Source organism: Mya arenaria, chromosome 5 (genome assembly GCF_026914265.1).
Source record: "Mya arenaria isolate MELC-2E11 chromosome 5, ASM2691426v1".
Classification (NCBI taxonomy): domain Eukaryota; kingdom Metazoa; phylum Mollusca; class Bivalvia; order Myida; family Myidae; genus Mya; species Mya arenaria.
In genome coordinates this window covers 50,711,075-50,728,963 of record NC_069126.1, presented here as the reverse complement: position 1 = coordinate 50,728,963, position 17,889 = coordinate 50,711,075, and the positions used below count along the sequence as shown (strand labels likewise).

The 17,889-nt window shown below is 33.4% G+C and overlaps 1 protein-coding gene across 1 annotated transcript in view; it reads right to left on the bottom strand.

The window, feature by feature from the left end:
* Positions 1-15,587, bottom strand: part of LOC128233847 (nephrin-like) — a 40,097-nt gene extending 24,510 nt beyond the window's left edge. The window contains exons 1-6 of the mRNA XM_052947703.1: positions 15,524-15,587; positions 13,177-13,228; positions 8,604-8,915; positions 5,975-6,268; positions 4,675-4,962; positions 4,147-4,437 (exon numbers count right to left, since the gene is read on the bottom strand). Of these exons, the coding sequence (XP_052803663.1) occupies positions 4,147-4,437; positions 4,675-4,962; positions 5,975-6,268; positions 8,604-8,915; positions 13,177-13,228; positions 15,524-15,547 (1,261 nt within the window). The 5' untranslated portion in view covers positions 15,548-15,587. The remainder of the gene's footprint in view (positions 1-4,146; positions 4,438-4,674; positions 4,963-5,974; positions 6,269-8,603; positions 8,916-13,176; positions 13,229-15,523) is intronic.
* Positions 15,588-17,889: the final 2,302 nt, after the last annotated feature.

Sequence of the window (17,889 nt, the reverse complement as noted above, 5' to 3'; positions counted from 1 at the left end):
TGCTTAAAGTCTTTATGTATGTGTTGCTTCACACACAATCATTAACCAGAAAGATATCAGAGCGAACGATTATTGCATTTACTGATAAAAACACATTAAAGTTATTGATCGGAATGCGTGGAATGCACGAATAAGCAGAAGTTAAGACAGACATTACAAAAATGGACTGGAAATGGATATGATTGTACAGACAAAACAGTACGGGCCAGGAAACAGTTCTGATGAGACTGACATAACAATCATGGTCATGAAACGGTTATAATAGGATGGACATTACAATCATGGTCACGAAACGGTTATGGGATAGTTTTAACCATAATGGTCATGAACCGGTTCTGATGGGACGCATATTGCAATCATGGTCATGAACCGGTTATGATGGGATGGACATTACAATCGTGGTCGTGAACCGGTTATGATGGGATGGACAGTATGATGGGAAGGACATTACAATCATGGTTATGAACCGTTTAGGATGGGACGGACATTACAATCATGGTTATGAACCGTTTAGGATGGGACGGACATTACAATCATGGTCGTGAACCGGTCATGATGGGAGGGACATTACAATCATGGTTATGAACCGTTTAGGATGGGACGGACATTACAATCATGGTTATGAACCGTTTAGGATGGGACGGACATTACAATCATGGTCGTGAACCGGTCATGATGGGACGGACATTACAATCATGGTTATGAACCGTTTAGGATGGGACGGACATTACAATCATGGTCATGAGCCGGTTATGGTGAGACGGACATTACAATCATGGTTATGAACCGTTTAGGATGGGACGGACATTACAATCATGGTCATGAGCCGGTTATGATGAGACGGACATTACAATCATGGTTATGAGCCGGTTATGATGAGACAGACAAACAATTCAGAAAGAAAAACAAGCACATATATACAACTTTCACTAAATACAACTTTCACTAAATTTAATGTTTTCTGTTAAATGCAATTATTATTGATAACAACACACTACAGACACTTCTATCAAATGCTACTAAATTTAAAATAGTATTAAAGACAAATTTAACCAGAAAACAACAATCCGAATCAAATCCATTGTTGAACCATTCACAACATTGATTTTTTTTAATTTCCTGCTACAATTAATGGTTATATGTAATAAAATGCAGGAAATATTAACTTAGACAAAAAATGTAAACTCATAACTCTGTCCTTTGGCTCATTGTGAAAAAAATCTTCTTTTTTTTAAGAGCACTGCCAAAATATGTTACAGGATATCTGTTTTTTTTTTGTGAGCTTTGTGGCGGTGATATACCTTCAGCCACATTCGATTTAGTGTCTTAATCTTTATGGAAATACCAGGAACACGTTTTCACCATTTCTTTCTTTAATTATATAGTTGTATAGTCAAATAATATTTCATTGCACAAAAATTCAACATCAAACTGTAAGTAATGAAATTATAGTGAAATCCAAGGAAAATACTAATATAACGTGAACAATTTAATAACCATATGTATATAACATATAAAGCAATCTCAAATGTACCGTATATTTAACTACTCAATACATTTTAATAACAATCTGGCATTTCGCGATGTTTGCGATGAAAGTGAGAATTTTGCATGAAATAGACACTGTGAAATTGTGTAATGTGCAACTACACCTCGCAGAACTTTTCAGGCGTTGCGTTGGAACTATTGGAACTATATTGCGAGTTGTATTATGGGAAGCCATCATGAGTCTGGAAAGATAATAGGCCAATTTTTGAATGTCAATACATAAGTTCACATACCCAACTATACGCATTCAGTAGATTTGACGACATACATATGTATACATACAGTGTCAACATATTTTTAAAAAAATCCAAAGGGCAAACTTTATTTCGAAATTTACAATATCTAGAATGTCACAAACAGAGGTTTTACATTAATGCCATGTTTAACATTATCATAAACATATTTGCAGAGTTAAATGTTTTTTATTTGAAACGTCATTCTTTAAAACATATCTAAACGCTTCTTGTGAAGCTATTGTATTCATAGAAACCATTTTTATGATAGTTTTAAGAATCTCTTCTTTTCGTTTCAATTCATTTCTCACAATATTTACCTTATTCAAGAAATATATTACAAGAAAATATACGTACAAACAGGTTACTGGATCTGCATCAGTCAGATTTTATTTAAACTGAAATTTAAAACAAACAAACATATAAAGATCAATTATTATTTAGATATGGACAACTGTTTGGTGTGTGATGTCTCCACACGATCTTGTACATTTTAAGTAACAATTCCACTTTAAATGTGTCATCGTACAGAATATATGTCCAATATTATGAAATGAGTTCTCTATAACTTGCAAATAACATTCTAAAATTGAAATATTGAAAGGAAATGTGTTTTTTTAAGCAAATGTCAAAATGTGAAAAGTTCTACACTACCAACCACGCGATATTTGTACATTTCGCATTTTTTCCTTACCGCAGACTTTAACTTTTTTATTTAATTTTCAATTTACGCCGCGATGAATAAAGCATAATGCCCACCGCGTTCATACCCTATTATTTCCCCGCGTTCCACCGCGTCGAGTTAGCGAGATTTGCGGCGTTGCGAAGTGTTAATTAACGGTAATTAAGGTAGCTATCAATTCTCTGAAGGCTTTTTCTTTGTTTCCGTCCTACATAAAAATCTAGTCAATTTTATTAAACTTAAACAAACTCGACACGTGATCTACTAATCTTGGTTCGTACTCAAAACTTAGTTTGATCCCTGGAAATGAGGCTTTTCAACTGAGAAAGTAATCTGACGCTATTATTCACCTTGTTAGAAAACATCTTAATTTCGAATACCCTCGTTATACTTGTGTAATTGTGAATAAATAATATATTGAGGCAATAAACTTATTAAAATTACTCAATTTACGAACATTCAATACTCCAGCGACATAATTATCAAGTTTCGGGGATGAGAGTGTTTACCCTCGCAATCGAGTGATATTTATTCTGCGAGCGCGTTTCAACTAACATTCATCTAGTTTATCACCTTTACCTGTTAAAATACCTGCATATCGCGATAAGCCGCATCGCGGAATTCGTACGCAATAGCAGCAGATGCACGCGGCGATGACGCGCACAACCGCGTTGGCTACCGCTACCCCCTCAATTTTCCGCGATGACGCAATCTCTCCCGCGGTGGCAACGTTTTTCTGCAATGATTGATAGTGTTTATGATAAATAAACATCTTAATTATCTACAGCCCATCTAATAGCAGACCAAAATTAAATGCAAACTTTCTTTTTTTGAGCTCTAAATGCCTATATATTCTAGCCAGCGGTCATGCTCGACCTTAAATAATACAATATCAGCATAAAAATAGCTAAATGTTATCTCAAAATAATTTACTCTTTACAAAATTTAACATATTTACTTTGCCACGTAGTAACTTTCTCATTTATTTGGATACAATCGAATTATATTGTCGTATGTATTATGAGTCACCATATTGTTCTAATTTTGCCACTTTTAAGAAGCAGTGTGTTAATAAATAGCCTCTTACCTTTCAGTTTTCGTACGTTTAAGCTAGGCTACAAAGGAGAGGAATATCGTTGGTTGGGAGGTCTTGATTTCATATTTGCGTTATCGCGTTTAGGTATAAAAGTCGCAGATAAAACATATGATCACGTAACGTGACATACGACGTTATTTGGAGGACTGTCGTTCGTGTGACGTAAAACAACCGAGGGACTATCTTGGCAAATCCTTCGACTCCGAGGGCCTCAGATTACCTAAAGACGACTAAATTCATAGGTATATCGTAACACAGTCGTTGGACATCTAAGGGTACCTTACGACTGAACTATGAAGTGGGCCTGACTTGGCAAATTACCCATGAAGATGAAAAGTAATTGGACATGTTAACATATCTATCTAACAACTGTCTTATATAACATTTTTCGTCCCTTAAAACCTAATGACGCACCGATGAATACAATACTTAAACCCCAAGTTTCTGGTGTGGACCTACTGTATACCTGCAGTACGAAGTTTGTCAAAATCTGTATGATATGCTAAGTATTTTGTTTAGGTGTATTTTTTTCAAATTTTCATTGAACCGAACAGTTTACCCAGTTAAAGATAAAATAAGTAACTTACAAAGTACTTTGACTTCAATTGGCGACTCATGCCTTCCTTGTTCATTTTTGCCATTTGTAAATTGCATGCTGTTTTCCATGGTTAACGTTATCGTAGTCGCTTTCTGAACGACCAGGTCAAAACTTTGTCCAGAAGTTGGAGTGGATACTCCGGGGACAGACCACGAGTTTCTGGATGGTGGGTTGCTATCACAGGAACAGTTGATTGAGATAGTATTTCCTCGTATTGCAGATACTATGTTTGATGATATGGCAGATGATCCGACGCGGCAGCTCGGTGGATCTGGTGGATCTAAAACAAACAGTATACCCAACTTATAATACTAACAAAAAATAGCAGGTGCATGTATTTGATTTAATTTGTTTATACTATGGCTGTGACCTAAATTAAATACTGCATTTAAGCTTGATAATTTTAATGAGCTGCGCGTGTATTAAATGTAGATCAAATACAATTTCTACTCATTAATTAATGGTGAAACTAGTCATAGAAAATACATAAATACGATAGAAAAGAAATTAACCGTACATTGAACCTCGACTTTAACATAAATGTCCTTGGTGAGATTAACTGTCTGTTGTTCTGACGGGATCAAGTTGCTTCTTGCTATTATCGTGAATCTTCCAGCGTGTGTTCTGTTGATGCTGCGTATAAAGAGTGGATTAGACGATCCATCCCCAGGGTGCGTCCAGGAAAAGCTTGGTGACGGATTTCCGTCGCTGCTGCAGTCTAAGCCGAACTCCCAGCCTTCTTTTACTGATACCCCAGAGGACATTGTTGATCCACCAAGTTTACAAACGATTTGACTAGGTCCATCTGAAAATTAATAAATACATAAATAAGGGCAACAGTGTCCGTTTGTGACAATGCATTTTAAAAGTGCGCGGCTTCCCAATAAGGTAACATTAATCGATTTCAAACATTTTTACAGACTTTTGATGATTGTGTGATGCATAAGGCGTCTCTGTATATGTTGTTGTTCAGGGTCTAAATTGCTTAGTAAACAATTGAAATTCACACATAGTACAAACATAGATAAACAATTATATTGCATCCTTCGTTAAGTCAGCTTTAATACAAAATTTCATGCACACTGGAATAAACTCTTGAAAATCAAAAATAATTAATGTTATTGATCATGGTCACATGTATCATTGCAGTCGTCGAAAATGTTATAAACCTGATTTTACTTACTTTGTTAAACAACATCAGTGAAATAACTAAATAAATAAACCCAATTTTAAAAACTGTTGTAATATATTTCATCAGTATGTTTCGTATCATTCTGATTTCATCAGTGTTAGTTGTTACGTTGATATAAACACTGCCAGTAAGAAAAAAAAAACATCAGAAATGCTCTGATTAGGAACTTTGATATGACTGCCTAGTGTGTTTGCTTTTTTAATGTACGAGGAAAAATCTTAAAAATATAGAATTTATATCTTATAACCTGAAAACGATAACGATGTCTAAGGTCGTATATACGTTTGGGTTTAGCTAAGTATATCATTTCATGTACTATTCATTTTGCAGTTTCTGCGTACGACTCTCAAAAATTCCACGTCTGAAAGTGGTATATCACATACAACCGTCAGTTATGCATAGGTACATAATCAGCTTTTTCTGTCGCAATTAAGTGGAACTTTAAGAGACCGATCGTAGGAAATGAACGACCGTATCTCTTACTTCGCACACAAAACTTTAAACATCTGATTATAAGTATTTTATTTGAGCTACTAATTCAAAATGGAAAGTTATTATTACTCTATCCATGAACAATAATACAATTTTAAGAGTGCAATTAAGAGCTCAGCAAAACAAAACTTACAAAGAACGTTTATCATCGGTTTATCAGATGTCAGTACTTGACCACCATTACTTCCTTGACAGTAGATGTTCATGTTCTGATGTTTTCGCTGCGAGGTGTAGTTAAGTGTACTAGCAGTGACATCTTGTGAGGGGCTGGACACAGTTGCAGAAGTGAGTTGTTCGGAGCCCAGATACCACGTAACATTGGCCTTCGGACGACATATTGACGTAAGACACTGAAATAGCTGCGGGGTGTTTTCAATAACCGATATAGGATTCGCCTTTGGCGTCAGTGTCACTAACGTGATGTCAACTGAAAAACAAATGAAAATGCTCACGGTGCCATTATACAAAACGAAAAAATCACAAAAAAAAACCATCTGGAAGGTTTTTAAAACTGTATTGTCACAGTGATAAGCATATTGAGTTGTTTTAGTACGATGTGATACAGATAATATCCAAGTGGTAATATTATAAAATTTCACAAGATGATATACCACATTCGTGGGATCTCTTATGATGTGGAATTTATTAGGTAGGAAACTGAAACAATCAAATACATTTTTTTTTACTTAATTCTCATCATATTTTACTTCATTATTATAAGCATCAAAGTAACTATATTTTGTATATACCGAGAGAACACCAAAAATATTGCACGAGAGGCATAGCCACGAGTGAAATATTCCCTTCTGGTGTTCACGAGGTGAAATATATTGCTATCTTATACTGAAACAAACACTTTATTTTCATGAAATGCATAAAGTTAGAGTGAAATGTCATTTACGTACAAACTTTTGTTTTAAAAGAGGCGTATTTAAATACATAATTGACAAATATTTTAATGTTGCAATGTATATTGACGTTGAACCAAAATGAATCGTTCACTCATTATTATGAAATATAATTATATTCCAATATTAAAAATATCAAATTAAGTTCCGTTTCTAGAAATACATATTTTATATGAAAAGTAAATTACGCGATAATCGCCAAATTATATGCAAGCAAGCATATCCCTTAAATTGGTCCAAGCAATTAATGTGGCTATCATAATTGTATTATTCTCATTGTTCTACCACTTGTCATAAACAATGGCACAATATTACATAATTTGCCCCTTTTGGGATGACACAGTCGGAGGGGTCAAACACCAATATCTCATATTCCAACTCGCCAGTCCAATTATATGTTACAAAGGACTTATATTGACATTTGAAAATACGTGCTATGGACTTTCAGTTTCCCTGGAACTAAATTAGTTGGATAATTTGAAATACATGTTCGTTAAATATCGATAGACAGATATATCTGTCACTTCTTATTTCAATTAACAGAGGGTTTTTATTAAAATCTTTAAAGGACCAAATGCAAATATCACATGAGCATTAAAAAGTTTCAAATGCAATAAGAAATATTTTCCTATCAGTATCTCGGAAACAGAGACAATTTCTTATAAATAAATGAGCTGGGCCGGTTTAAATATGTTTTCCTATATGGAATTATCAATATTGTATCATTTTTAAAATCCAAACCACGGGCTTGTTGATATGCACTAAGAATACTGAAACCCTCTAGAAAATATTGCTATTTTAGATATTATAAAGATATACCTGCTACATTTAGGTTTGTCCACGATATATGGTAAACCAATATGGTTATTCTTAATTAGGTTTGTGCAGTGTTTCATTCTAAACTAGTATTCTATATATACAATTTTATAATTCTTCGCCCACTAATCCTTGAGATTATTAGCGCGATTTAGCGTGATTTACCTATATACCAATCTCGACTCTCAGCACATAAGAGAAGTAAGAACAGTTGGAAGGTCTCAAAGCGTTTTCATACTATGTACAGAAATTGCATTTACCACAGTACTATCAAACTCATTATTTAAATCAATGATCTGAAAATTGGTTATATCTATGTAGAATGTTATACGTTTGACTTTTAAACATAATGTTAAACATGAAACACGCTCAGAATGACATACAATGTACATGGGATTGTATATCGGCGCTATTTTCTTTGAGCAGTAGCCAGTGATAATATACAAAGACAACATTGCTTACGGGTATTGTTTACACATGTAATTTTATAGATAAAAATACCCCTGCAAAGTGCTGTTGGTTATGTTTTTAAACATAATTAAACCATTTTACAGAGCATTGTATAACATATTAAGTTAGAATGTACGTTCGTAAACAGGTGTTTTTATTTGTTTGTCTATCTATGTATAACTGATTTAATTCAGAAAATGTTGAAAATTATGTTGCCCAAGGAAAACCATGGCATAACTGGAACGTCAAAATATGACAATATCAATTAACGTCGAAACGGTGTGCAAATCTTACACAATGTCAACGTTTAATCGGCATCGGCATTGAACGTCCCTCTGGCTTAGTAGGCGTCATGTATGTTTGTATTAAAGAATAATTTGAACTCAAAATCTTATCAAAGCAAGTAAAAATATATTTCTTATTAAAAACAGTTGATTCGATGTAAAAAAGTATAAACCTCAGATTTCTATTTCCAACAATTGTTCTATAAATTAATGATATTTACAATTGCTAGAACATTTTAATTCCAAAAAGAATTAGCAATCAAATAAAAAATTTATACGGCACATAAAAATACGTATAAATTACCTGCATACGTGACTTCTTTTCCAGAGACCTGTTCCGTTTTATTCGAATTGACGCATGTATAATAACCTGTGTCGTTCACTTTAAAATTCTTTATCGTTAAGGCGAATAAGTTGTTTCCAGACGAGATGTTATTTTGGATCACAATTGACTTGTTTGTATCCGTTGACTCACAAATAAATGCGTTGCATCTTCCCACATAGTTGTTATCTCTTTTAAACTCAACAGAGCTAACATTTTCACTCGTGTTGCAGGTTACTGTTATATCACCTTGAAGTTGTGCATACTGTTTATCAGATGTCAGCACCAAAGCACCTGCAATCGCAGTCATTGTTTAAGAGTATTTTCACATACACATTAATATTCAAAAAGATATGTAACCTTTATAACCGCCCTCTAGAAACTGTTTTCACCTTTTAGAGAATTCAAAATACGATTCATCAAATGCAAAATGGTTTACATACAATGTCAAACGTAACGACATATGTCATCAGCTTTTTAGATCGGATATATATATATATATATATATATATATATATATATATATATATATATATATATATATATATATATATATATATATATATATATACATATATATAAATGGGGTTATATGTTTGTAAATGTCGGCCCGTCGATCCGTCTTTCTCTCGGTCTGGCGGTCGGTTAACAATGATTTTTACGCACAATGACTAAAGAAGACCTTTACGTAGGACTTCGAAACGTCAATTTTAGATATGTCTAGAATGCTCTCAACCATTTGATGGCCTTTTGAGATCAGTTGATCAAAGTTTAAGGTTTACAACTTTTTTAAAACGTTATTGAATTTCGACCAATAACTTGAGAAGGGTTTGACCTAGGTCTATGAACTGTCTGTGGTAGGTTGTCATTGTAGATGGCCTGTATAATTTTAAGGTCAGTAGGTCAAAGATAAATGTTTAATCACAAAGTTTTTTAAAAAATGTAGTCGCACAAATAATCCAGTACTGTCTGACCCAGCATCATTAAACTTCAGTGGCAGATTGCAATTAACAAGTAAATAGCCTTTTCTGGGGGGGGGGAGCATGAGATTAAGCTCAAGCTCATACTTTATCTACGAAGGTCGAAATATATTGCTGAAGATGTATTGAATTAATTGTATAATTAAATGAATTCTTATGCATAAAATGTTATTGAAGAATAAAAGGTCATCAAAGCTATGGATACTTTTCAGTGTTCATCATATTTTTCTTTCTTTGCACGATGAACTGTTATCAGGATGGTATTTAATATAAATCAAAACATGTAACTTTTGAAAATATCAACATTACTTTTCAAACCTATAATGAAATCTTCTAAAACTAAAGTTGTTTTAAGCCTTTCGTTACTTTCTGTTTTTGAATGGGAAATGAAGTCATGAACATATCACAATTTTATGACGACATCTTACCGTTAGGGACATCACCATTAAAGATAAAGCAAAGTTTTTCTTTAAATATAGTGTTTATTTTGTGATATCTATTGGATATCATCTAAGTATTCATTCTTGCTATAAACGGATTTAAAACGATCGGATATATATTTTGTTTTAAACTTTACCGGGAACTACATTCCACAATACATGCAGTATTGTGGAAAATGCTTGATGAAACAGGTAGGTTCATTTTGTTTCATTTTTCTGGAAAAAGCATGTGATGAAATAATCTTATACTTGTCATCATATAGAACATCATTTTATTCAACTCGTCTTGTGTCGCTTACTTATTAATTTCATAAACTCGTTGTCCAAAATTGTGTTTGATATGATGACTCTCGACAGATCCTATATACAAATGTTTGGCTGAAATAAAAAGATTAAGTACCTGCGTAGTCAAATTAATTCAAGAATCTTTATAAAGATAATATCAAATTTAACTTGGCAATAACACATATCGTCGTGTATGTATAATTAACATATAACCCTATATCGCTCATGAGTAAAACTATTGAGTTGTTGATAATTAAAGGACAATAACAGGGATTAAGTTTTTTCTCTGATGCCCATTCGCATTCCCACCAAATGTTGTGATGGTTGGACAAAGGCTTGAAAAGTTATTGATAGGACAATGGCAATTTTAGGTAATTTTCTATAATTAAAACGCTCGGGTAACTACAGCAATTTTAATAATTATCAAACACGTTCATACACATTCTGACCAAATTTGGTCATGATCGGACAAAGGGTTCAAAAGTAATTGATCGGAAACTATACTGGATGGTGCCGGTCTGCCATTCAATATACCATTGGTGGAACTTTTATATGTCCAGTTTTTAAACAGGTGTGTAAAAACATGGCAAATATGTATTTGTTTAAAAAAAATACCACGGGCAATTACTCTTACAATATTGAGGTTGGATTTATATAACTCGTCCCAAAATATCACAATTAACTGTTAATAAGTTCATGAAGTTTGGTACCTTAAATTATGTTAAAACAGTAAAATAACAATAAACCCTCGATGTTTTTCAATATTTGGGCTCTGTGACCTAGTTTTTGACATAGATGACCCATATTCGAACCTAAGCTAGAAATCAACGAAGCAAACTTTCTGACAAATTTCCAGGATATTTGGGCTGAACATGTTTTCTCTAGAGTGTTTACAAGGATTTTCCATATTTGGGCTCTTTGACCTAGTTTTTGACCCAAGATGATCAATATTCGAACTTGAGCTAGAAATTATCGATTCAAGCTTTCTGACAAATTTCCACGATATTTCGGCTGAACATGTTACCTCTAAAGTGTTAACAAGGTTTTTCCATATTTGGGTTCTGTGACCTAGTTTTTGACCCACAGTGACCAATATTTAAACAAGAGCTAGAAATCAACAAAACAACATTTTTGACAAATGTTAAGGGTATTTGGGCTGAAAATGTTACCTCTAGAGTGTTAACAAGGTTTTTCCATATTTGGGCGACCTAGTTTTTGACCCCAGATGACCCATATTCGAACTTGAGCTTGAAATCATTGAAACAACATTTCTGACAAATTGCCAGTATATTAGGGCTGAAAAGTTGCCTCTAGAGTGTTAACAAGATTTTTCTATTTTTGAGTCATGTGACCTCGTTTTTTATCACAGAAGACCCATATTCTAAATCGTCCGAGTAATTACTGGGGCAAACATACTGACTAAGTTTCATGACAATTGAGGCAAACATGTGAGTACTAGAGTGTAAACAAACTAAGTTTTGACGGACGACAGACGACGAACGACTGACTACAGACATTCGTCGATCCTAATAGCTCATCCACGGCCTATGGCTAAGATAAGCTAAAAAAATAAAATAATAATTGCGAATGATTTAGGAGATATCTTACCCCTTAAGTGGATTTTTAAGACGATCTTGAGAAATAGGGCTACATCATTCCTTCATTAAGATCGGTTCTTAACATTTATTGAAAACCATCACAGCTCTGTTACATTGGCCTATCAAACATTAAAGAGAGATATAAAACGTCATTAGACTGCAAACGTTGTTGTTCTATAAGTATATATATAGACAATGAGCCACGAAAAATGGCCAATATTGACCAAAGGGACAAACAAGCAAATACTTGGTGTTTATGGTAATCAAGAGTCTTTGATATAAAGTATTACCTAACAAATATCATTGAATTCAAAAGTGTTATATCGTTTATGTACACTTAATGACACAATACATTTGATGTTACTAGGTCAAAGGTCAAGATAATTTAAATCCTATTTAGTATTCACTCACAAGTCAAAAGTTGTTTGAAATAGTTAACTATTGTGTAATAGCACAAATCATGCAACTCAGGAAAGCGTATTTGAAAACAGCAAGAGCAAAACTTATTTTTCATTTAGATATCTAAGTTATCTAAAATTGATAACAATGAGCTGTAGCAACGTTTAATCATTTTTACTACGTTACTAAAATTTGGTTAAAATGGCCACAAATGTGCTATTGTTTTTATGTAATTGAATATATATGATTTACAGGGCAAAAACATAAACCACTGCATTTACTTCAAATGTTATAAAGCTAATTTGCATCGTTATTCCAAATAACAAATATGCTGGTATTTTACGTAATTGTACATATTAATTTTATTTCAATATGTACTTAAAGTTTCTTTACCGAAAGTTATGATTTATGGTTTTAATAGACAGACAAGTTTAACTTTGTTTCTTCATCATGGTCAATTTAATTATCGCTAATTGATTGAGTAAATCCACTGCACATTAAAATTCAAGCCAATTAATATTGCCTTTTCTATGAAGAAAACTACAAAAAAACTTTGAGGAATTAAGTGTGTTTGAAGTTATGTTTTAATTCATATGTAGGTACAACTTAAAAATCAATAGAACTATAAGTGTGTCGACCTAGGAAATTTAATGTTTGTTTGTAGTATTGAGGCCAGACATGGCGGTTTCCTCCGGAATCTGCGGTTTCGACCACAATACAAGACCGCACCTCGCGTAACAGCGTGCGAACGAGTGTGTTAAATATAATGTTGTATTAACTTGTTTCACAATCGATATATTAATAGTACTGTATGCATATTAAGTGGAATATATTAAAACATATGGGATATTACCTTGCGTGGCGGCAATCGTCAACAGGAAATGAATGACATTCCATCGGACAACCTACAACAATAATCGAAGTCCTAGAATAGTTGAAGCGGGGCTTTTCCAAAAGACACATATATATGTAATTCTGAAATTATTTGTAATTTTATAAATGTTTGCAAATACACAGTATATAGTGCATCATTAAATTGCATGATTTCCTTTTAGGTAGAATTGAAGCATTTTTCTTCAACATTTTCAAATACTTACGAACAGTATATCGTTTATTTTTAATTTCTTCTATTCCCATAGTTCTGTTAGTTCTGTGTTTCAATTAGAAGATGTAGAGGATTTTTGTTGATTTCAGTGTAAGCTCGTATTTGATTTCACAAGTGGTCATAGAAAATGCAATTTCACGGTAATTCTTATTTACGAACGAGATTTATTGTAATAAACTTGGACAAATAATTTAGTAATTTACCAAAGCTTAAATTAAGAGTTAATGAATATAACAAAAACAAATTAAATTCAAAAAACAGAGTATAGTCCTTATAACGTCTAGTTCTACGGGTAAATGAGGAACATCGACAAAGAAACGTGCTGAATTACGCTGCCGTTTAGCGTAGTTAATGATTAGTTAACCAATTCAGAGTGCAAATTGAATGGATTACCACAACACTTACGAAAATATATGCTTCCTAAAATGTACAGTGCCTTTACGCCCTCTGTCCATATATAGATTATTTGTACTTTAAAATGAATGATCGTACAACGATCGTATCACTTGTTATACTTAACGCTGAATAACGATATTCTTTTACGCATATGGACAATATTTTAAAGTGTGGGGGAAACTTTTGCTGTATTTTCAAGTCGCCTGTGGTACCACCAGAACCATTTAAGGGAACTTGATATGCCAGAATTTAAATTTTCAAAAGTAACTTTAATATCAATTTATCTGAACGTGGTGATTTATGGGGGGGGGGGAGTCACGTATGACACCATTCTGTTTTTCACGACCCTGCAATTGTTTTTTGGTGTTACTACCTTATCCAATCGCCATGTTGTAGGGTATTGCCTTAAGCCAATCGGAGACCAGAGTCAGAAAGGGAATTGAATATTCAATTCATATTCGTTGTCACTCACTCACTCGCTCGCTCGCTCACTCACTCACTCACTCACTCACTCACTCACTCACTCACTCACTCACTCACTCACTCACTCACTCACTCACTCACTCACTCACTCACTCACTCACTCACTCACTCACTCACTCACTCACTCACTCACTCACTCACTCACTCACTCACTCACTCACTCACTCACTCACTCACTCACTCAACCACTCACTCAACCACCCACCCACTCACCAACCAACTCACTCATTCACTCACTAACGCATTCAATTATTCACTCAATCATTCACTCAGTCATTTAATCATTCAATCTATCATTCAATAATTCAATCAATCACAAAATCACACACTTAATCACTAACTTCTTAACTCACTTCCGCCCTCACTTACTCGTCCGTTTGTCAATTATTACTTTAATACAATCTATATAATATTATTGCACATGTTATGTAAAATGGCCGAGAATTTTAAAGTCCATAAATATAGGACGAACCTTTCGCTTTTATTCCTGGTAAGCATCGCTTTATGTAATTAGTAAAATTAAATTATAGCGTCTCAAACAAAAAATCGTCACGCACGAATCGGCAGCGCCATAATTTGTATTATAATATAAAGATACGTCCATAAGCCTGTACCATAAACAGTTGAACATTTACATACAAAAAACAAAAGTAATTTTTAGCTAAATGTGGTTCCCGGTTGACATTTTCATACAACTGCATATATAGTTAACTAATGTTTGCACAATTTCCAATAGATAGCCACTGAACGTTGTCTTCAGGAATGATATTTATCAGGTATTATTTTACTTTTTCTCAGTCGAAACATTACATTCTTCTTCTCTCATAAAATGGGACTCGAATAAGCAAACCTTCAGCTCTTAAAAACAACAACAATTTTAACAATAATTTAGAAAAAAAAGAAAACATTTTGTTATCTTTGTACTGCTGTTGATTCTACCCATGAATGCAGAAATTTTAACCGCTTTGTTTCCTCTTTTAAATATTCACTTATCGGATAGTATACTGGTTGTGTAAAGGGAAGTAGAGATCTACAATATCCTTAAACACAAAATTATTTCAATGAAGCGATTTAAAACATATATAAACTTGTTTGTCGGTAATGATTTTTTATGATATTATATATAATATATTTTTAAGTTGTCAAATATTCTAAATGGTATATATTCTAACATGCTATGAAAACAATATGGTTAGGTAATGCATTCAAAACATACCTTCACAGGCGTATAATCCCTCATAGCTATTCTTAAAAATCCATAGCAATGTACTTAAACCTCTAGGATGCAGTCAGTATATGTAAACGGCGTATAGTATCATCGTTCAAATGAAGAGTAATGACAAGGCCAGACTAAATAGATTGTGTGTTTGTCGTAAGGTTCAAATAACAACATCTACCTAGCAGACTGAAAAACAAAGCAATCAACCGGTCAACAATAATGGCCACTTTGTAACAAGTTAAGATTATTTGATGAATATACAACAGTCGCTCGAGAAATGCATCCGGTGTAGTAACAAACTAATGTCCCCTAAGTCAATATTTTATAAAAACAAATTGAAATTCGAAATGTAGGAAAATGACAACCCGGAAAATAAGTATGACATCCTCTTCTGAATATATGCATATATATATATATATATATATATATATATATATATATATATATATATATATATGTACTGTACATACATTGTATACGTCGTAGAAATATGAGTAATAATGGAGTTTTAAATAACAAAGCAGCATTTGTGATAGTAGCAGTAGTAGTAGTAGTAGTAGTAGTAGTAGTAGTAGTAGTAGTAGTAGTAGTAGTAGTAGTAGTAGTAGTAGTAGTAGTAGTAGTAGTAGTAGTAGTAGTAGTAGTAGTAGTAGTAGTAGTAGTAGTAGTTGTAGTAGTAGTTGTAGTAATAGTTGTAGTAGTAGTAGTAGTAATAGTAGTAGTACTAGTAGTAGTAGCAGCAGTAGCAGTAGCAGTAGTTGTAGTAGTATTAGTCTATTATGTTGTTGATGTTGTCGATGACGTGGTTGTTGTTGTGGTTGTAGTTGTTGGTGTCGTTGTTGTTGTATTGTTGTTGTTGCTGTTGTTGTTGTTCGTGTTGTGGTAGGAGTATTAGTACGGATGTATTAAAGTTGGTATCACTTTTAAGCGAATATTGATTTGATAAAGGTAGGGTTTCAAAGCAAATACATATAACATTTGGCCTTTTAAGAGCTAAGCAAGCGTTAAAACAGAATGATAGACGTTATTTAGTTCAAAAGTTTAAGGGATACTCTTTTAAGCTTGGTTGGTCAGTTAGTCGGTTGGTCGGTCAATAAGTTGGGATGTCTTTTACTAAAAGTGTTTTTGGAGCAAACTACATGTTTTGACAATCTGAACAACTTATCTCACAAAAGTGAACAAGTGCCTTACTCATTTGTCTTGTATCTATATCAGGGTTTGAAGAGCGAATTTCTCCCACTGTTAAAGAGGGATCGGTCTGAAACTCAGACAACATGATCAATATGAAGTGTAAAAGTGCTTAACATAATTTTTTTCAGTTTTTGTAAAGAGGTTTAAAATGAGTATGCCTTGAAGAACTTGAATTTCACACTTACGTATATATAAATGTGTGTCGCTGAGCGAACAACTTCCGTAATTGAAAATATCATTCTTATACAATGTACAAACGATAAACAACAAGTGTGCATTAACAGGTTTCAACAGATAGGGCAGACGCGTGTAAAAATTCGGTGCCCTTTAACTTCATCCTGACATAGCTGTACCAACGCTGTATGGAGATATTTAGAACAAACTTTGTCCACAATTTAAGAGGGATTGTTCTGAAACGTTAAACACATTGCCACTATTAAGTGTACTAGTGCTTGGCATATACGTACTTCATGAGCAACAACATTTTCATCTTCGATTTTCTTGCACTTTAATTAAATTTTAATAGGAACAATATCCACCATGATGTGAAGTAGTACCCGATGATTTTTTTCGTTTCCAACGGCCTACCTAAATAAAAGATAAGTTACTTGAAATTGGGTTTTAGACTTTTTGGCTACATTGGACTTCTTCCACATTTTAAGATAAGACTTGATATTTTTTACCTTCATTATGTGTAGCAATAACAGATAATGTATTTTTCGTGACGAAATGTCTTCTTTTTCGTAAAGTTACATGCCCTTGAACATTATGTGTTCAAATTTGGGAAGTATTGCAGATTATGTATTGAAATAATACCAATCCACATTCTTAGATATACCATTCTGATACTTGTTAGTCAGTTGCGGATTCGTCATTAAAGTTTTAGTCTTAGATTTGTTTTGTAAATAAACTATTAAAAATAGTGATTTTTTATTTTAATATTTGCTTCATTCAGAATTAAAAACAGTATGCACGAGAAATACGACAAAACGAATTAAAAATGGCGTTCATGGCAAAGCACACTTCTCTCGAGGAATATAGCTAAACCGAGGACGTGGGTATTTTGTAAAGGCTAAAATCCCAATAAATATAAACATTTTATTAAAACTGAAATCGTGTTATGTGAAAACTTTGAGTGTGTTGTCGCGTATATAATCTACATGCTGCCCATT